This window comes from Maniola hyperantus, chromosome 11, assembly GCF_902806685.2.
Source record: "Maniola hyperantus chromosome 11, iAphHyp1.2, whole genome shotgun sequence".
NCBI lineage: Eukaryota > Metazoa > Arthropoda > Insecta > Lepidoptera > Nymphalidae > Maniola > Maniola hyperantus.
This window is the reverse complement of record NC_048546.1, coordinates 12,436,582-12,458,606: the sequence shown is the minus strand read 5'-3', so window position 1 is coordinate 12,458,606 and position 22,025 is coordinate 12,436,582. Positions and strand designations below refer to the sequence as shown.

General features: G+C 39.2%; 1 protein-coding gene across 2 annotated transcripts in view; it reads left to right on the top strand.

Moving 5' to 3' along the window:
* Window positions 1-20,966, top strand: part of mspo (M-spondin) — a 58,197-nt gene extending 37,231 nt beyond the window's left edge. The window contains exons 3-8 of one of the 2 annotated variants that reach the window (XM_034973254.2): window positions 4,390-4,589; window positions 7,954-8,058; window positions 10,475-10,654; window positions 11,595-11,812; window positions 13,983-14,167; window positions 15,490-20,966. In XM_034973254.2, the coding sequence (XP_034829145.1) occupies window positions 4,390-4,589; window positions 7,954-8,058; window positions 10,475-10,654; window positions 11,595-11,812; window positions 13,983-14,167; window positions 15,490-15,701 (1,100 nt within the window). In that variant the 3' untranslated portion in view covers window positions 15,702-20,966. Of the gene's footprint in view, window positions 1-4,389; window positions 4,590-7,953; window positions 8,059-10,474; window positions 10,655-11,594; window positions 11,813-13,982; window positions 14,168-14,229; window positions 14,536-15,489 lie in introns of those variants that run through there. The other variant, XM_069501775.1, reaches the window with a different exon arrangement.
* Window positions 20,967-22,025: the final 1,059 nt, after the last annotated feature.

Here is a 22,025-nt window from a genome sequence, read left to right as displayed (position 1 = left end):
ATTGCTCGCAGTACCTAACTACACGTAGGCACAATTATTTATCTGTGCATTTATTCCCGAGTCCGAAGCTGCGCCAATTGGCAGAGGGAGAGTTCAACACTCTGTGACTCACGACTTATGTAAACATCATGACAATATCACATTTTACAAAAAAAATCGGTCAAGTGCGAGTCTGACTCGCTCACTAAGGGTTCCGTACCATCGTACAAGATAATAAATATAACATCGTATAAGTTAATTTTTTTGAATTTTAGCTGGTTCGATTCCCGGGTGAGACAAGCGAATTTTAGAAAATCTTTGAATGCAGTTTTGTTTCTTTTTTTTTTTAATAAGGAAAGTTTCCTATAAGTTAAATGATCTAACTTAAGGATTTAAGGTAGTTCCTTTTATAATAATAATTTTTTTTTATTTATTATATTATAATTTTTTTCCACCTTGTATATAGTACGCGACAGGTCGAGATGGCGATCGGGGAGAGAACGCCCCGCAGACCCGCATAGCCCCCGCACTAACCCAGTGCGGGCGAGCGCGGAATCCTTCAGTTACCAATATAAGACAGATTTACGTAGGTTACGCTTAGGATTGCAATTTGCAATGGTCTGTGGTCATTCCAATCTGATACAATTGAAATAGATTGCGCATGATTTGAATATAATGATTTCTGTTATTACAATCAGTAACATTTTTTAAGCTATGACGCACATGCATTTTAATTAGTTTTACATTGATTTATTGGAGGTAACAGATTTGCTCTTGAGTTGTTCTTGACCACAAATTACATTTCAAATTCATAAAGACGAAAAAAAAAAATTTACTACTTATTTCAGAAAAGCTGATATCCATACTTATCTATACTAATATTCATCATCATCGTCATTAGGTATCAACCATTTGACGACCTCCCTGGCGCAGTCGTGAGCGCTGTGGTCTTATTAGTGGGAGGTCCCGGGTTCGATTCCTGGCAGGGGTTTGGAATTTTATAATTTCTAAATTTCTGGTCTAGTCTGGTGGGAGGCTTCGGCCGTGGCTAGTTACCACCCTACCGGCAAAGCCGTGCCGCCAAGCGATTTAGCGTTCCGGTACGATGCCGTGTAGAAACCAAAGGGGTACGGGTTTAATAAAAACTGCCATATCCCTTCCAGGTTAGCCCGCTATCATCTTAGACTACATCATCACTTACCATCAGGTGAGATTGCAGTCAAGGGCTAACTTGTATCTGAATATTAAAAAAAAACCGATAGACGTCCACTTGTGGACATAGGTCTCTTGCAGGAACTTCCACACGCCACGGTCTTGCGGCGCGCCGCCTCAATCCAGCGGCCCCCTGCGACTCGCTTGTCCTCCTGTGGGGGGTCTTCCAAGTTTCAGTGAGAGGTCGCCATTCTAGCACAGCTGCACTAATATTTTTAATGTAAAAGTACGTCTGTCTGTCCATTACCTTTGGCAGGAAAGGAAAGTTGAGATATTGCCTGTAGATTTTTAGGGTTCCGTACCCAAAGGGTAAAACGGGACCCTATTACTAATACTCCGCTGTTCGTCCGCTTGTCTGTCCGTCTGTCATCAGGTTGTATCTTACGAACCGTAATAGTTGAAATTTTCACAGATGATGTATTTCTGTTGCAGCTATATTTATAACAACAAATACTAAAAACAGAATAAAATAAATATAAGGGGGCTTCCATATTACAACAAACGTGACTTTTTTGGTCGATATTAATAACAGCAACAGGTAGACGCTTGAAATATTTACGGAATATTATATATTCACTTTAAAAATAAATAATTAAATTAAAATTAAATAGATAGGTACCTACTCATTTAAGAGTGGCTCCCATACAACAGACATGATTTTTTGCCGTTTTTATAGATAACTAGATGACCCGGCGACTTCGTCCGCGTGGATCTAGGTTTTTTAAAAATCCTGTGGGAACTCTTCAATTTTCCGGGATAAAAAGTAGCGCCTATGTCCTTCCCCGGGATGCAAGCTATCCCTGTCCCAAATTTCGTCAAAATCGGTTAAACGGGTGAGCCGTGAAAAGCTAGCAGACAGACAGACACACTTTCGCATTTATAATATTAGTATGGATGGTACGGAACCCTTCGTGCGCGAGTCCGACTCGCACTTTTTTTCATTCTTACGTAAAAATTAAAAAAAATATAAGTAAGTACGTCAAAGAAGTCGCGGGAACAGTAAAGAAACTAATTGTAGGAAAACTTTACGCGATACGTTTATTTTAGGAGCGGATTTATTAGCGCTATTCATTATTGTTTTATTTCTGAATCACAGGTGATACTCGAAATTCTCATTAATTCCATGTGTCATTTGCTCCAATTTACAATCACACTTGCTTTAAAAATACGACAATAATTTACAGTACAAAAACAGAAAACAATAATAGGTACCTACCTAAGGTACCTAACCTACTCATTAATAAGTAATCAGTACCCTTATTATAAATGCGAAAGTGTGTTTGTTTGTTGGTTTGTCCGTCAATCACGTCGCAACTGAGCAATACGGATCAACGTGATTTTTTGCATAGTATTTAGGTATAGTTGAAGACCTGGATAGTGGCTACTTTTATTCCGGTAAATCAAATAGTTCCCACGGGATTTTTAAAAATCTAAATCCACGCGTACGAAGTCGTGGGGATCAGCTAGTTACATTATAATCTTTTATTTTTCTGTTTTAAGTTCACCGAGGAAAATCCCAAAACAAATAAAAATCGTAATTTTTTTTAAATTATTCTCTTGAATTCTAGCCCCATAAGCTACCGCTATACAAAACATTCCATCAATTTATTACTACAGTCCAAGACCCTATTGATGATGATGGTGATGATAATGAAGTAAAGTTTACTTTGAGTTCTTATCAAAAAAGATGCCTGACGGGCGCCTGGACCCTGCTCTACTCTATAAGTGTGCGTTGCGCCTAACAGAGCTACTTTAAGTGTAAGAAAATAAAACGATTTATACGAGCCAAAATCCTTCTTTATAACATCGTAAACTCTAAAGCTTTCCTGAATAAACCTTCATTAGCTGATACTAAGTTGATTTATAATAGGATCAAAATGAAAATTTTCTCCACGGGTGCTTATTTAATGAAGTTTTATTAAATCTCGGATGAACTGCGAAAGGGCGAGAAAAAGGGAAAAAATAATCGGTCAAAAACGAGTCTGCCTCGCGCGGTTTGGGTTCCGTATACTTACTTATATACAGAGTGAGGTATTGACGCAGAAATCCTAAGACAGCTGACGATACGGTTTTTCTATCTAAACTTACGGGAAACCCATCTAAACTTTAATGTCTTCAACTTACAGGCAGTAAGACAGACGACAGCGGAGGCTTAGTAACAGGGTCCCTTGGAATTTTTTCGGTACGGAACTCTAAAAAGGGGTTAAAAAATTGCTCCGTAAACAAATCCTAGAAAAAATATATTACACAATTTGCGCGAGATCTTCGCGAGGAAAACTTGTTCATCCAACATCTTGTTCTCGCTTTAATTCAGCAGTTGATTGTGTTGTCCAATTTGTTGCGAACTTTTTGCTCTTTTTACCATTCTTTGCAGTCCGGTTGAGCAGTTTTGTATTTACTCTGTTTTTTATCGCTTCTCGAATGTTCTGTTTCAACTGTACCTACTAGGGGTGGAATTTCGAAAAATCCTAAATCCTTTCTTAGTGAATACCTACTCTTTAAAAAGAATAGACCCTCCAAATTTCATGTCTCTAGGACCAGCGGTTTAGGATGTGCGTTGATAATATATATGTATATGTCAGTCAGTCAGTCAGTCAGTCAGGACTTTGAATTTTATATACATAGATGACTGTAACAAAGAGACAGTCTACTAGACAAAACTATGAGGGCTTCTTATTTAACTACGGAACCCTAAAAAACATTTAAATCCTCAATATCTCAAGGATTAGAGAATGGAGAGCACAGTCCGTTTTGAAAGGTGAAAGCCGATCTCGATCGCGTTTTCTCCAAGTTCTTTTTTAGTGTGGTTTATCTACATTATATAAAATGATAAGATGACTGACTGACTAACTGAGTGATCTATCAAGGCACAGCTCAAACTACAGGACGGTTCAGGCTTAAAATATTTAGTCTGCATTTTTAAAAATCCCGTGGGAACTCTTTGATTTTTCGAGATAAATATCACTCTCCAGGTCTTTAAGTACTTATATCCATGCAAAAAATCACGTCAATCCGTTGCTTCAATGCGACGTGATTGAAGGACAAATTAACAAACCAATAAACTAACAAACAAACACACTTGTGCATTTATAATAAGGGTACCTAGTGATGCAAACTTATGTGAAAATTGAAGTTTGCAGGTAGAAAATCAACCATAGAGTAGAGAATTACTGAATAACTTTATTTACTTGTCCGCAGGCGTATCCCACAGCCGGTCCTACGTTTTGTTCCGCTTGGGTCGGCGTGTGTCGGCCCCCGTCCGGCAGTTCGCTGAATCCGGTCGATCAGACTCACTTGGCTCGAGCACAGGCACGCTGGATGTATTCGGAGCACCCGCTATCAGTCAAGGCGCTGGGAGAACTGAAGCAGAGTTCTTTGTGGATGGAAACCATTCTAGGGTAAGTTTGCAAACTCGCTATGAGTAAATATACCTTGTTAAAAGAAAGTAATGTTCTAAATTCTTTTGGAAGAACTGGTCGATTGCGGAAATGCTGCATCAATTATTATTACAATCACAATCGTTATGATGGTGTTCTTGGAGCCAATAGTGAGCGAACATCAACCAATCCGAGATGATTGTGATAGTTACATTGTAGCTGTCATTCTACCGCAATCGAGCAGCTGAATTAGATGGCGTTCGCGGTGGATAGAAACCATTGTAGTTATTAATCAGATTCACTTGGCTCGAACATAGGTACGCTGGATATGTTCGGAGCACCCGCTGAACTGAAACTTAAGTTCTAAGTATATTTATGCCACTCTGTGTTGTCTTTGAAAGTTTATATGCTAAATTAATGTTTGCATTTCACCATTTGCTCTTCGTTAAGGGAAAATATAGTTAATAAACACGAGAGGAAATATTCTAGAATGTAATTATTAATTATGCATCTTAAAAGGATCCAAAACTAGACCTTGAAAACCATAATTAGTAATATCTATAGAAATAAGAAACCTAAATAAACAAAGCTTTTTAATCAGCTACTAGCTGTGAGAGCGATGATAGCCTAGTGGTTAAGACGCGCGTCGGCTTCCTATTCGGCGGGTCGGGGGTCCGATCCCGGGCACGCGACTCTAACTTTTCAAAGTTAAAATATCACTCGCTCTTACGGTGAAAGAAAACATCGTGATGTATCAGGTAACACCTACGTGCTTGAGAGTTCTACATAATGTTCTTAAAGGTATAGTGAAGTCTGCAATCCGTACTTGGTCTATGGCTATGGGCCGAACCCTTCTCTGAAAGTAGCTGGGATATTAGAGACCAATTTCGACGGAATGACCACATTCGAATAAGTGAAACTAAAAAGCTTTTAAAACCCGTAAAACCCACTCCATTGACGTTGACGAGTTAAAAACATTAATTTGTAATCATTTGTATCTCTGAAGATAAATAAAACGTAGTTATGAAAAACCGCACGCAACGCACGATAGCGCAATTCCGCGAAGTGATTGCAATAAACAGACTACAATGAGTCTGTCAATAATTTTACAAACGAATTTGTGATACTTAGGCCGTATCCCCACTAGGCGAACAGAGCGGCTGGCACTCAGAGAGGCGTATCGGTCGCTAACTCAAGTTAAACGGTTTATCGTGCGCATTAACCGTTTACCGAATGAGATGGCAAGCGAAACAGATTAAAAAATAAAGGGAGGCAAACTGGAAACAATCAGTTAGCCGCACACTGTCCCTTTGATGGGGACACGCACTAACAACGAGTATCAACCGCGCATCAAACGTGGCTTCTAAGAGTTGTAAGTAATACAAGTGCTGACGATCTCCTTGGTTCAGTGGAAAACACTCTTCGCTTTTTATTTGAAAGTCCTTATATTAAAATGTAATTATAATTTGCGTTTCGCCATGGAAGATCGGTGATAAACCGTGCGATGTGAGTACAGTAGTGTCTATGCACGTTGCACACGGATACATTTTCACGTGCCGTTAAAGCGCCGGAACGTTCACTCTCGCTTTATTCGCGAATCTAGCTAGTACCTAAAACATTATTTTACAAAAGTTTAAGTACTCAATCGAACTTACTCACTAACAATAAAATATTTCATCATCATGAGTAAGCCTCGTTTCAAATCACACAATTGCCATTAAAGTCATGTCCGGTCAGTAAAAAATTTGGCGCCGCTCAAACAACTCGCAATGCGTTTGCGTTGTTTACGTGGCTTAGCAAAACGCGCGTTAGTTGCGCGTGTAAATGTCATCATGTGCAAAGGCCCTAAGACAAACAGACAACAATGAGTGCCCAATAATTTTACAAACGAATTGGCGATACGTAAAACGGTCCCCTCGAAAATATCGTATTTCAACACTAATTAATGCCCGAGAGACCAAACAACAATTACGATATGGACTAAGAGCCAGTGCGTGCCAGATCTTCGTTATTTTATAAAAGCTGAAAGTTTCTCTGCGTTTTGTCCCCAACACAGCGAGGAACGATCAGCGACTAACCAGCTCTTAGTTTTAAGATGACGTGATGTGTGGTACAGTTTGCTAAATAAACGTCTTTTCTTTCTTTCTTTCAAGTTTGGAGATAACAGGTAATAAAGGTGTAAAAAAACCCTTACGTCAAAGTATAGAGTCTATTTTTTATATATTTTCTTCAGAATAGTATCTATTAGAAATCATGTCATGCATTGCCAGACACTTAAACTTTAAGGGTGTATGGTAGGGGGTTGCCACCATACTAAGTGTCTGCCAACTGGCAATGCATGGCGTGATTTCTATTACTAGTGCGAAGAAAATATAAAAAAAATAGATAAAAGAATTCATAGTCGCGGATCGTTCCTCTCTGTGTTAGGGACGATACGCAGATAAACTTTCAACTTTTATAAAATAACGAAGGTCTGGCACCTGCTGGCTCTTAGTCCATTACGATACGTCAGACGGCACGAATAAAAACACTAGACAATTCAAATCGGGCCGTAATAAAAGGGGAATTTATCGTAGCTTCCACCGCGGCCATTTTATTGCCAGTTGAGACTAATTTCGGTTGTTTACCGCTTTTCAGAGAAGTTTTTATGTGAGTCCATTTGTCAGTTGACGCCATACTAGTGAGAGGTCAAAGGGTCGAGTGAAAGGTCAGCGGTTAAGGGCCCTAATTCCACATGACTAAGTGCAGTCTGAACTATAGTCCTGAGAGTACACGACATAAAAATCAGAACCCTTATAATAAATGCGAAAGTGTGTTTGTTTGTTGGTTTATTGATTTGTCTTTCAATCTCGTCGCACCGGTGCAACGGCTTGTCGTGATTTTTGCTTGGAGACCTGAGGGCCTAACAGGCGCCCCGCCAGAAAATTTTGTCTACGCATTATCTCGTGTTTTTCATACAAATCAGACGAGTAAATGCGTAGACAAAATTTTCTCGTGGTGCGCATATTAGGCGTGCTGGAGAGTGACATAAGCTACTATTTTCCCGGGAAATCAAAGAGTTTCTATGAGATTTTTAAAAACCTAGATCACCACGCCGCAACTCATCAATGTGTTTGTGTATTTATGTTCAGTAGATTAGGAGGCTTTGGCCGTGGCCGTGGGAACAGCAAAGCCGTGCCGCCAAAGCGCTTTAGCATTCCTGTACGATGCCGTGTAGAAATCCAAAGGGGGTTTAATGAATGTTTAATGAAACTTCCCTACCCCTTCTAAGTTAGCCCGCTTCCATCTTAGACTGCATCATCATTTACCACCAGGTGAGATTGCAGTCAAGGGCTAACTTGTAACTGAGTAATAAAAAAATGATTAACATGGTGTAATTTCGCAGGTGTCTGTAATGGCGCGCATGATACCATCTCCGGACTGGTTCATCGGAGTCGACAGTTTTGATCTCTGCGTCGACGGAAACTGGATCGACAGCATCACTATCGAGGTAACAATACTGTACTTTATAGCTTACTAGCTTCTGCCCGCGGCTTCGCCCGCGTGGCCTACAAGAAACAAATGGCTTTTTTTTTCAGAAACAAACATTATAAAACCAGGACGCGCACCCTGCACCAGCACCGAATAACACATATAACCTTCCAACCCCCATTTCATCCCTTTTGGGGGATTTTTCTCATAGTCATTTCTTAACTGACACCTAACCCCAAGAAAAACCTACTTTCCAAATTTCAAGTTAATAATATCAATAATTAAAACTGTCCCATATAAACTTTCATCACTAGCCTTTAAATCTTCTTCAACCTAGTTGCCTGGTAGAGATCGCTTCACAGCGATAAGGCCGCTTATTGTATATTCTTCTTTTACATGTTTCTTTTTGTGTCTTTTCTTTTTGGTGTACAATAAAGAATATTAAACTAAACTACTAAACTAAACTATTTTACCGCCCTTATGGGTGAATTTTCCAAAAACCCTAAAACACGTATTTCTTCATTTGTGACCAAAAACTCAACTACCAATTTTCATGCAAATAACTTGAAAAATGACGGACTTTCATACAAACTTCCATCCCCCATTTAACCCACTTAGGGGTGGAATTTCGAAAAATCCTTTCTTAATGGATACCTACTCTTTACAAGGAATAGATTCTCCAAATTTCATGTCTTTAGGACCAGCGGTTTAGGCTGTGCGTTGATATATATGTCAGTCAGTCAGTCAGTCAGTCAGGACGCTAAATCGCTTGGCGTGTTTGTACACTAAAAATCTTAATACATATATATAAAAGGAAAAAGGTGACTGACTGAATGACTGACTGATCTATCAACACACAGCCCAGACTACTAAGGCAGACGTGGAGCACCTTAGGTTGTAGCCTGCGTCATTATCTACTATTTGAAATATTCAAGCAGAAGCCTACATAGTTAAACATTACAAAACAAACATCAAAAAAAGAATTAGATAAATTACTAGAAGAAATGGTTATTTTGTTAGCAAAGTTGAAAGCTGATATTCTAGCTTCAACAAAGAACAATTATTTATATTCGGTTCAACAACACAAGCAATTCAGATTCGTCTCGACAAATTCAACCTTGTTGATAGTTCTAACTTGTTCAGGTAAAACATTGAGAAAGTATTTATTTACTTGTAAAATAAAGCAATCAGGCGAAGCCATAACAAAAGTACGAGTAATTAGAGCTGAAACTTTTGGATTAAGTTTCAGTTGATTTCAGTGGAAAATAAACTCTTTAGCTGTATGCACATTGGCTATTATTGCTTGAGATTCTAGCAGCCATCGTGCCTAATAAAAAAGCTCACACTTATCTTTTATCTGAGACGCCCCGGTTTCGCTCGGATAGAATTTCTGAAAACCCTTTCTTATTGCATTAAACAGAAAGCATTTATGCAAGATTTCCTAGACCCAGTGTAGTGGTTTGCGTTCTAAGTATAGTACGCGACAGGTCGACATGGCACTCGGAGAAGGAGCGCTAACCCGGTACTCCGCCTCATACCCCGATTGCTATATCGACCTGTCGTGAACTATAGGTACGTTGAAATGTCTCGATTTCATCATCACCATTGTTGTTAACATCTAGACATCCACAGCTGGACATAGATCTCTTGTAGGGACTTCCACACGCCACGGTCTCGCACCGCCTGAATCCAGCGGCTCAGTCCGACTCGTTTGATGTCGTCTGTCCACCTATCTAGTGTGGGGGCATTCCGGTTACCTAGGTGACATTCTAGCCCCTTGGGACCCCAGCGTCTATCGGCTTTTCAAACAATTTTTTTTAAATAGAGATAGCGAGCAAATGAGCAGGCGGGTCACCTGATGTTAAGTGATTACCGCCGCCCATGAACATTTGCAGCACCAGAGGAACCGCCGATGCGTTGCCGGCCTTTTAGGAATTTGTTGGTCCGCCCCTTGAATAACCCCGTGTTATAATCTAAAGGGAACACCGCCGAAGGGAGTTGATTCCACAACACACAACTATGTGCCCTGCCCATTGCCTCTTCAGCTTCACAACCTGTTGAGCTTCCTTCTACGGATGTCCTTCTCGGATCTACGCGACCCATACGATTTTGTTAAACCCGAATTAACAATGGAATCATGATACCTGTTAAAAACCTAACTCCAGAAGGTCTAAAGCGCCCGGCTCGCTTACAGCAGGTTCCCGAGATTGTTTAAGCAAACTTTTATTTTAAAGAATATTAGCCAATGATGACTAACTAATATTCCCCTTTCCCCTCCAACTAAGCTTGTGCTAGGAATATACGACAATAGTGCAACGGGTGGGGTTTGAACCGGCGATCTTTCGGGTTTCAGTCCGCTCCTCTAACCGTTGAGCTATTGAGGTTCGAACTATACTATAACTATAGGTATACTATAACTATATCATTTTCCTCAGGTGGACCCTCTCGACGCGGGGACTGACAACGGGTTTACCTTCACGGCGCCCAACTGGCCGACCGCGCCGCAGGGGGTGGCTTACCGCATCACATCAAAGTACCCCTCACACCCCGCGGGGTCCTTCTTCTACCCCCATCTGAGAAGGTTGCCGCCGATCGCTACTTTTCAGTTTATCAAGGTAAATATTTATTGTATTACTAGCTGCTTCCCGCGACTACGTTTGCGTGGATTAAGATTTTATAATGATCCAGTTTGTTGCTGATGTTGCAATGATGTTTTTTTTATTATTCATTATCGGCAAACGCTTGACCACAATTGCACCTGATGGAAAGTGATGATGTGGCCTAAGATGGGACGCGTTTACCTAGAAGATGCCTATTCACTCTTGTTTTAAAGATACCCGAGTTGTAATTGTTAGGAAACACATATCGTGGAAGAGTATCCCAAACCTTAGCCATGCGTTAATGCCACTGCCGTGGTGTTAACCACTTTAATGTCACATGTCAGGTTAGGCAGTAAATTAGTTAAACTATTAACATCCGTCATGTCAATATTGAATAATGAATATTCGATTTCTCTTGAGACTAGTTGAACAATTCTAAATCCGATTGCCTGATTCAATGCCTAGCTCTAGCTACATTATCGATGATACTGCCTTAGGTATATCTCTACAGTCGAGATTACTAGTATCATCTGCCCAACTCAATCGGTAGATTCTCGTGATGAGATGTCATTAATATAATTTTTTTTTCACCAAATGCGTTAGAAAGAAAGTGTAATTTGATTTTGCTTTAAAAAAGGATTGCAATGAGACTGGAAATATTATATTCATATTTCTGTTCAAACACTTACATTTCTTTTAACTACCAGTACTTGTTCTCTTTGCCGCAGTTATTGATTACAAGCAGCACAAGCCAGAAAGCTTAGGATAAAATATAAAATCATAACCCTTTCTTTTGGTTTTGCCGTAGTACATTTGAGAGGAGACCCGTGCTCTGTAGTGAGCTTGCGATGGGTTGATCATGATGATAATGATGAAGAAATAATTTATTTTTGACATAGTCATCATCCCCAGTAATACGGTATTTTCTAACGTTTCCTTCATTATTGTCCTTTAGCTCCGCGAATACGAGCTCACAGAAGCATTTCACCGCGACAGCGACGACCGACGATACGACGTGCTGCAGCTCGACAAGCTCAACCACAACAGCATAGACATGCTGGACGGCAATAGAGCCCTGTCCATCGCTGAGGAAGTGGAGCGAGCTGAGGCACCGAGGATTTACTCCGACGGCTCTTTGACTACACCGGACAGTGGCTACTCCTATTATTCTATGTAAGTGCTTAATACCACGTGCTGCAGCTCAACAAGCTCAACCACAACAGCATAGACATGCTGGACCGTAGGAATTTTTATAAACCAACTAGCTGATGCCCGCGACTGCGTACGCGTGGAATTAGGTATTTTAAAAATCCCGTAGGAACTCTTTTATTTTCCGGGATAAAAGGTAGCCTATGTCACTCTCCAGGTCTTCATCTGTACCCATGCAAAAAATCACGTCAATCTGTTGCACCGTTGCGACGTAATTGAAGGACAAACCAACAAACCAACATACAAACACACTCTCGCATTTATAATACGGGTACTGATATTTCTAAAAAACAATATTTACCTATATTGTTTTTTAGAAATATTGGTTTATATAAACTCACACATGACTGGTTTTAGTTTGGTTTTACGAACATATTATATGTACGTAGAACCAAACTAAAACCAGTCAAGTGTGAGTCGGACTCGCACACGAAAGGTTCCGTACAATCGTACAAGAAATCTCGAACCAGTATAATAAATTTATCTGCAAGTTAATGACGGACAGCGCCATCTTGATGTGATTTAGTAAACTAATTATTATTTATTTATTCGTATACTTTTTTTGTGATGTAACTACAAATTCACGGTTTCAGATTTTTCCTTTACTTGTGCCATAAGACGTAGCTGCTATCTGCCTTTCCTAGGTCAAAAGGAAGTACCTACCGTATAGATTTTGATTCCTTCGAATTGATAGACACAACAGACAGACAGATGATAACGAAGTAATCATATAAGGGTTCTTTTTCTTTTTGAGGTACGGAACACTACAGACGTAGGAATTTTTAAAAACTAATATTTATAAAACAGAAAACTTCCTTAAAATATCTAAAAACCTTGGTTTTTTATAATTTTTGAAGTCATTGCCAATGTGGAGTCACGAAAATAAGAAGAGTAGATAATAAATACGGTTCGTGCGACGAATGCATAATATCATAATATTAATCTTTTATTATAATATAATAAAATATTTTAAAATTTGTTAGTTGCTGATGGCAGAAACAGATGGTGCTGTAGGTTTTTATATTACGCGTGTATCTACTCTCACCCACATTACATAAAGAGAAGGCAGTACCGGTTTCGTCAAGCATGCATAGCAAACTCACTAAGCGAGTGTGAGTTAGGGCTTAGTGGAACGGATAAGTATTTTTGGCCGAAGGTAAGGTACGTTGACATGTACCATACCTCGCATTATTGTTGAAAACCAGTTTCCACATAGATGAAGAAAGTAGAAACTAACTACCTAAGATTATAATACGTGGTGGTCCGTGGTTATTCACAAATCCCAAAGATGAAGGAACCACCTCAAATTTTGGTTTTTAGGGTTGCGTAGCTAAAGAATGCCAACGGGGCCCGATTGGTAAGACTCCGCTGTTTCTGTCCGTCTATTCGTCCATCCGGCGTCGGTCCGTCCGTCTTTCTATAAGCGGGCTGTATCTCATGAACCATAATACCTAGAGACCTGATTTTTTTACAGAATGTGTATTTATATTGCCGCTATAACAACAAATACAAAAAATTTCAAAATAGCTGCCAAAAAAAGACAAAAAAAGTGTTATTTATTGTATATTACGGAACACTTCCTATGCGAGTCCGACTCGCACTTGACCGATTTTTTTAACTTCGTTTCTGCAGGAATTCCCTGAACTATTCCAGAGGTCCCTTAATTACTCTGAAAAAAACTGGCCAAGTGCGCGTCGGACTCGCATATGAAGAGTTCCGTACCATTGTGCAGGATATTTTTTATACTTTTATGTGCAACACTGCAAGTTAATGTCAACAGCTCCATAAATGTGTGATTTAGTAAACTTTATTATGATCATGAACACATTTCAATTTTTTTTGTGATGTAACCACATATTCATGAGTTTTCTGAATTATTGCCAAATTGCATGATTCTAGGCATATTCTAGGTCAACGGGAAGTCACAAGGTCTTGTCAGATTCAGATTGTTGGTAGACAACAATCATAGACAGACATTTGGAAGTCTCCCCCCAATTAAATGGGGTGCTACGCTGCCAACACAGCGCTTACCGGTGCGAGGTCGTCATTCTAAGCATACTGAAATTGTAAATCTTAGCGTACCTTTAATAGGTTTCTTGCTTACTATTATTAATTTGATATATTTCCCAACCAGTGTAAACAGCACAGCAAGCACAACAGAAGAACCACGATCAGCGAACGAGTTACCAACCTCAGGTCCCACCGCGAGCGAACGGTCAGCGTTAAGGAGTCTAGCGCGTAGATACAGAGCGAGGCGACGACGCAAGCTGCGCGGAGACAGCACCGACCCGGCAGAGAGAAGAAAGCGGAAAAGAACGAGTAAGTACTATACAGAAGATACTAAGTGAGAATGAGATAGATACATGGTCTATAGCGATCAGCGTAAACAGCACAGCAAGCACTACAGAAGAACCACGGTCAGCGAACGAGTTACCAACCTCAGGTCCCACCGCGAGCGAACGGTCAGCGTTAAGGAGTCTAGCGCGTAGATACAGAGCGAGGCGACGACGCAAGCTGCGCGGAGACAGCACCGACCCGGCAGAGAGAAGAAAGCGGAAAAGAACGAGTAAGTACTATACAGAAGATACTAAGTGAGAATGAGATAGATACATGGTCTATAGCGATCAGCGTAAACAGCACAGCAAGCACTACAGAAGAACCACGGTCAGCGAACGAGTTACCAACCTCAGGTCCCACCGCGAGCGAACGGTCAGCGTTAAGGAGTCTAGCGCGTAGATACAGAGCGAGGCGACGACGCAAGCTGCGCGGAGACAGCACCGACCCGGCAGAGAGAAGAAAGCGGAAAAGAACGAGTAAGTACTATCCAGAGTGAGAAAGAGATAGATATATAGATTGCAGGCAAACTTTTTAACAATAGTCACCAGAGGCAGATAATCCGTAAGGCAAACTAGGCTCGACGTACGCGAGGTAACGAAGGGGCGCGCGCGATCATGTAGGTTTCTCTGGCCTACGTAATTATCCCTACTAGTACTAAGTACTATTATCTTGGAGTGACCGAAACTGCCTCTTCTTTAATATAGCAAAGTGTCATGACGTGATGTTCTTCACTCGTCCACATAAATAGCATAATCACCAACTACCAGCTATGCAATGATACGATTCCTCGTATTTTAAAATTAGCAAGTAATTTTTTTAGTATGACTGTGAGCGCCTATGAGGTGCTTTCTTAGGGCGCTCTAGACATTTAATCCGCCTCTCAATGTCACAGTATAAAGAGACACAGCAGTCCGACGCTTTTGATGTTGTGGGAAATGATAATCACAACGAGTCTTCTACATAGGGCTCAACTGAATCCAGCGGTTCCCTGCGACTCGTCTGATGTCGTACGTCCACCTAGTGGGGGTCTTCCAACGCTACACCTTCCAGTGCGAGGTCGCCATTCCAGCACCTCCCCAACATCTATCGGTTTTGCGAACTATGTACCCTGCCCATTGCCACTTTAGCTTCTCAACCCGTTGAGCTATGTCGGTTACTCTAGTTCTCCTACGGATCTCCTTATTTTTGATTTGATCTCTCTCCATCGCCCGCTGAGTGACTCTATGAAGCCCATAATTAGAGACCGGTAGTTTTGTAAGTAATATGTCATCTTTACCCTGAGCTAATGTGGTTTTTCAAAACAGGACTGCTAGACTGCCGTGTATCGGACTGGGGCGAATGGAGCCCGTGCCGGAACGACGGCGGCTGCGTCGGCTCTGCACTGCGCACACGCAGGATCATACGTCGTCAGCGCCCTGGTGGCAACCCGTGCCCTCCCACAGCGCAGTCGCGGTGGTGCGCCACCAACTGCACAGCACCACCGCTGCACGACGACTGGAGGAATAATCTCACGTAATCCCTATTTATATGTAAGGTTAAGTTTACACGGGGCAATGCAATGTGACAAGACAATTTTGTCTTGATTTAAACAGAATGACGACTAAGCAGTAAGTCTGAAGAAGATGCATTATTAGTTCTCGCATTTCACGATTGCGAGTGGCTCATGATTATGTTTAAATCGTATCGGTATTTCTAGGTAAAGTAAAATAAATATGTGCGTTTGTGAGCGCTTGCTTGTAACAGCTGACTGGTCCAACAGGCACGCACACTTAAGCAATGTGCTTGTACACGACGTGACCACAAGTGAAATTCACGCGCGCTCGTAAATTGTAAGAACTATACCAAAACTTGATGTACCAACTGTCTGTCTCAACTGCTAATTATAATTAGCAGTTGAGACAGACATTGGTGTTGACTGTTACTCAATTTCTATAATAATTATTATAGCAATTAACAGCCAACAGTCACTCAACTGCTATGGCCGACAGTAGCAGTAAACTCAGCCAATCATAAGTATCAGACCTAATCCAAACCTAAATAAGTAAGACTATTTTAGAGGCTTCCTAGAAGGCAAGCAATACAATCTTGTCTCATCTTGTATTGTCCTAATGTGAACGCTACTTTAGACATGATTCCATTTTTATTGAAATTACATATTTTGTCTCTTTCTAATGGCCAATATTTTGACGCAATAGTTTAAGTTCTATCTCCTTCGTTGGCATCTCTGTCCGTCCAATCAAATTTGATTTCGATTCCATTTTCTTTGAATCTTCAATCTGATGTTTTTGAATGTAAATTCGTGGTGTGTACAAAAATATTGGATAAAATTTCTGTATAAAATAATTTATTAAGAGATTGACTGTTCGTATCCTTTCTAAGTGCTATTGTGGATGCAGCGTTACTTCATAGAAGCGTACTCGTCATTTATCGCTTGCATGCTGTTTCTTTACAAAATTGACAGTTAGGCGAGACTCAACAACGATTCAAAATTGTACGGGCATGCAAAAGTTGCATTTTGATTTTGATTTTTGAACCATTTTGATCTTCGTTTCCATGCCAATAAAAATTTCCGTTGTGTGTTCAATAACTACTTACCTATAATCAAAAAGTCAAAAAAATTCACTTATTCGAAACTTTTTTTCGAAAAAGATTTGTCTTATTGTGCCTAAAGACTTCCTCACTGATGATTTGTGCATACACAACAATTTTCACTGAACACTGCACATTAGGGTGCGTACTGATCAGGAGCTTTCATATATAACGTAACAATTTGGAAATCTAATGGTTTTAAGCTTATTTCGTGGTTTAACGACATATTTTACATAGACATACCTTGCTGATCGCGAATGAACTTGTAAAAAACTTCTGTAGATTTGAACATTTGTCAAGTAGCAGAGACAATTAAAGAATCTATGGCACTAACTATTTGGTACCTAGTACCTACTACATACCTCATTATTGCCATGTTATGTATAATGATTCACCAAATACATTATAAGAGCAGCATCAAAGCGTACAGTAAGCGTAAAATGACGATTACCTGTCTACAACGGAAACAACGCGTGCGCACACAGTGGGGATAAATGGTAGACTTTGATTGTTTGTCGCTGTATCTAATGAATGCTTTTTCTATATCATTTTGCGTATCTGTTCGTCAATTATTGCTAATAATAATATAATTGTTAGTTAAGTATGTTTTTCGACATCCTGTACCGCGATATTTTCGAAAACTTTTCTCTTTGTTTTTATAATGTTGCCGAGGGAAAGGTGCATCCACGTCGCAGTTATTTTTTGTTGAGCGCCGAGCAACGTTTCCAAGACTTACCGAATAACGATCAATTATATACAGAAAGCTCCTTAAAGTTTAAATGTCTTTTAATGTTATTTAGTATTGCAAAACATTGCTTTGGTATGGAATCCACACTGTGGATGCTCCAGAAAAAATATTTTTAAAACCAAATAGTACTTAGTTAGTGAAAAACCTAGCGCTGCCATCCTTTTGCTAAAAAGCGGCTATCCCCGAAAAATCGTTATCGCCAAAAAACATGACGAAAAATTGAAGTTTCGAAAAAAAAAGTTTGTTACGTACCACCAGGCTAAAAACTTACCAACTAAAAATCTGGGTCACAGTCAACATCATCATGTTCCTCCTAGTGTCTGCTTTCACCAAAGGTTCCTGGTGGAGATTGCTCTGAGTAATAAGGCCGCCTTTGCATACAATTTGTTGTATTTTTTAGTTTCTTTGTTTTTGTCTTGTTTTGTTTCATGTTTTGTGTGCAATAAAGTATTTCTATCTATCTATTTATCATGATCAACTCATCGCTGGCTCATTACTGAGTTCTCATCCTAGAATGCGAAGGGTTTGGCCATAGTCTACCATGCTAGCCAAATACGGATTGACAGACTTGGCACAGGTTCGAGAACAATATTTTGGTCCATATCTTTAAGATTATTTTATTATTGTAAAAATAAATAATTTCGTACAAAATGATAATATTATTTAGGTATTTAGGTACTGACTTTCGCGGTATCGGATGTTGAGCGATAATATTGTAATGGGATGTGACAGATGTGTTTGCATCTCCAAATTATCAATTTGTATTTTATTACCGTCATGTTACCCGAAATGTATTATGAATTAAATATTTATTACAATAATAATATTAATTACGTCCTAATTTAATATATTCATCAATATTTTAGCAAATATTTTTTTAGATTGTTCGATTTCGACTTTTATGTCTTTGAGAAGGTCTTTCACGACGCGTATCCGATAGTTGCAGTATTCATCGAATAATATTAATTATAATATAATATTCATTCACACAGTCATTATTTATTATCATTACGTTAGTATGTAAATGATTGTCATTGGAGACTTTCAGAGCCACCTCATCTGCCTTGTTTGTAAAAAATAGGTGTTTAAAACTTTAGCGACTCATAATAATAATGCTGTTCGCACATTACGGCCGAGCCGCACGTCCTGAAGAGTGCTGATGTCGCTCATCAGCATTCTTTTAGACTTATAATATCTGGAATTAGTCGGTGGCAGTAACCTAGTTCAGCACTTACTTGCTACTGGGCTTGTGTGAAACTAGTTTCAACCCAGTCCAGTGCTGACTTCACGCTCACAAGTCAATCCAGCTGACTAGCTACCCATTCTATGGACCAGTACAGAACAAGGCCACGCGCACTTTTTCGTGGATATTTAAATATTGAACTTATCTAATAATTCAGTTACTTTTAACTGCTAATTCCCGCGAGAACAATGAAACTTGCCGCCACATCTATCCGCTATAAAAGAAATTATAGCTGAATACTAATTTCGACTTGAATATCGTTTGTAATATTTAATTATACGTCAAAAAAGTTCTCAATGCATAGTTTGCAGTTCTGTCTGATCTGATTCTAGCATGTTTGCTGTATTCGTTGCATCGTGACGTCGAATGAGTTTGGAATTCTCAAAATAAGTTGTGTGTGCGGCTTTTGCGGTGCCTGTTGTAATGTGTGATCAGTTTTAAACAATAGTCCAGCGTGTGGTTAGTCAATTAGTAAAGTATCTCACCAGTTAAAAATACATATCGCATAAGTCTTCAAGTATGTGACAGTAAATCAATAAAAAGTAGCGTTGTTTTAGGGCGTTAAGACTCCAAAGATGCAGCTTTTATTTTTAATACTTGTAAGTGTAAAAATCGATGTAGTTCATAAGTTGGTATTTAGGATAAGTGACTGTAATATCAAAGCCTTCTGTGACGTTAAATATTTTATTTAAAATAATTTCACAAAGTAATTAAATGATTTTTTTAAGTAGCAATAAATAGCTAGATTTCTGACACTGAAAATTTTATTTAAACATGGGTCCCCGCGTAAATTCACATGCTCAACCAGCGAGGTTATGACGATCATTGTGATTATTCTTATTGCGACAATCGCCATTGTTGTGATTGGCGGAATTTGTAACCCGTCAGAAATATCTGAGAACCTGGCTTAGTCATGCAACGCGCTGGCGTTGGCAATGGTACTGGATAGGCGAAAATGGGTGAATTGAGGGCAAGCGCATTCCAGCAAGGTGCGCAGATATTTCCGACGGCTTGTATACTAAGAATTCTTCATACAACGTGCATTTTAGCTGTTGTTTAGTATGGCAGCTGTCCCACCACCAATAATATTATTAAAAATGTTGAGCATGAAAGTATATGGTTGGGGATCCAAGTTAAACTCATAATTTATATTTACAACTGTCTATATATTTAGCTTGTGTATGCCAAAGAGTAACTAGGCTTTATTTCGTATCAGCACAAAACATTAATCCATACATCCATAAATTTTATATTTAGAGTTTAAATGTATGGACTGATTACTAAGTACATTTTTAAAGTAGTTTAATTTATAAATGCATTACAGATTTTAATACAGTATCTTATAAATATAAAGAGTAATAAAAAAATTAAGCTATTTAGGTAATCCCTTTTTTGTCATTTTTTTTAATATCCAAAAATAATTAAAATCCTTGAGAAATAACTACATAATTTAAATTTTTGTAGAGTTTAGAGAAATTTCTCAGTCTGTAAAAATCTTTATACCTATATTGAAAAGGCTGAAGAATCGAAAAGTTATTTAGGCTGAGATCTTTAAAGCGTATTTTGACTTTGCTCAGACTTATGATTACATTAAAACGAAACAGCGTTATGACACTGACATAAGTCTTATCTCGTTTTAACTCTGGTAAAAGTCAAATTACGCTGTATGGGTCTCAGCCAGACTGAAATCTATAGAGAGAGCGTACTTTGACTTTGCTCAGACTAAAGGAATGGTTAAAACCAGACGAGACAGAATTGTGACACTGACATACAGTGTCATAATTCTGTCTCGTTTTAACCATAATACCGGCTTCTCACGGTACTGATATTGTGAATGGAGTACCAACGCACCTTGGCAATAGTATATCCTTCGTATCGCAGACACATCGTCGTCGTCCGAGCCTTGTGCGCGGTGCGTGGCTGTCCGTGGTCGTCGGCCGTGCGTGATAATCCGCAGAATCACGCACCGTGGGAAGCCAGTATAAGTCTGAGCAAAGTACGCTCTATAGATCTCAGCCTTGGTATTGAGAGATCTGTCATTCTCGTCATTTTCCTAAAATATATGAAATAAAATAAAGATATCTGAAAATAATTGTAAAATAGAGCTAAAACTTGTTAACCTTAGCGTAACGATTACTGAGTATGTGTATTTTTTACAATGTAAATTATTCTGATTTCAATAATAAAACATAATAATACAATTTGTATTTCATTACTTACTTATATAGCGTGAAAAACAAGTAATTAGTCTAACCTGATCAAGAGACGTATAACTGCGCAGTGTACCTACTACTACCTATAGATCTCAGCTGGGCTTAGTTTATGCTATGTCCTGCGCAAACCACCATGTTGCAACTTCGGGTTGGACTACTTATTTTGCGCACAGTCAAAATCGCTCTGTGCAGTCAAAATAGCTGACAAATATTTTAGTAAGGTTTAGGAATAACTACCGCAATCCTTACTACTTGTTAGTGCTGAATCCTCAGTAAACTCCATCCCGCTCACTATTTTCACACCCGTATTTCTTCTAGTCCTTAGGGTGAGATCTATAGAGCGCACTCTAACTTAGCTTAGACTTAAGGCGAGTCACCGAGGCGGGCAGCGCGGCTTTGAAGTAAACCGCTTGGCAACGCTCAAATTCTGTGTTTCAAACGTTAAATTTGAATTTAATAAATTATAGAAGTCCTGTTGAAAACCAAAATTTAGCAGGTTCTCTGTAGTACTTAAAGACAAATATTTCCATATAAAATTATTTGCCAAGTCAGAAATTTTAGTATTTAATAATTCGTTTTAGACTTTTATTTCGGCTTATTTGTCTTTAGGTATATTGTATATTTTTAGCAAGGCCATTATTTAATAGTAAATACCTAAAACATTAATTGATCTAGCAAACCAGTTTTTTCCGCTTAGCCTCGGTGACTCGCCTTAAGACAGAGTTTAAACGAGACAGAGCTATATCTCTCACATAAATCTGTCTCGTTTTAACTCAATCTTAAGTCTGAGCAAAGTCAAAGCACGCTCTATAGATCTCAGCCTTAGTCCAGCTGTGAATGGCGAATCTTGTATTGTGACGAATTCTGTTGTGCACAATCTTTAAACTAATATGACAGATCTACATAGATTGCTAACCCTTTCATAATGCTCCCTGTGAAAAAAACAGCACTGGATTTAGACCATGTTTATTTAGTTTAGAAATTGGGACCGACAATTTTATAGCCACACGAGTCTTTGCGGCGAATTAAAGACTCAGACCAATTAAA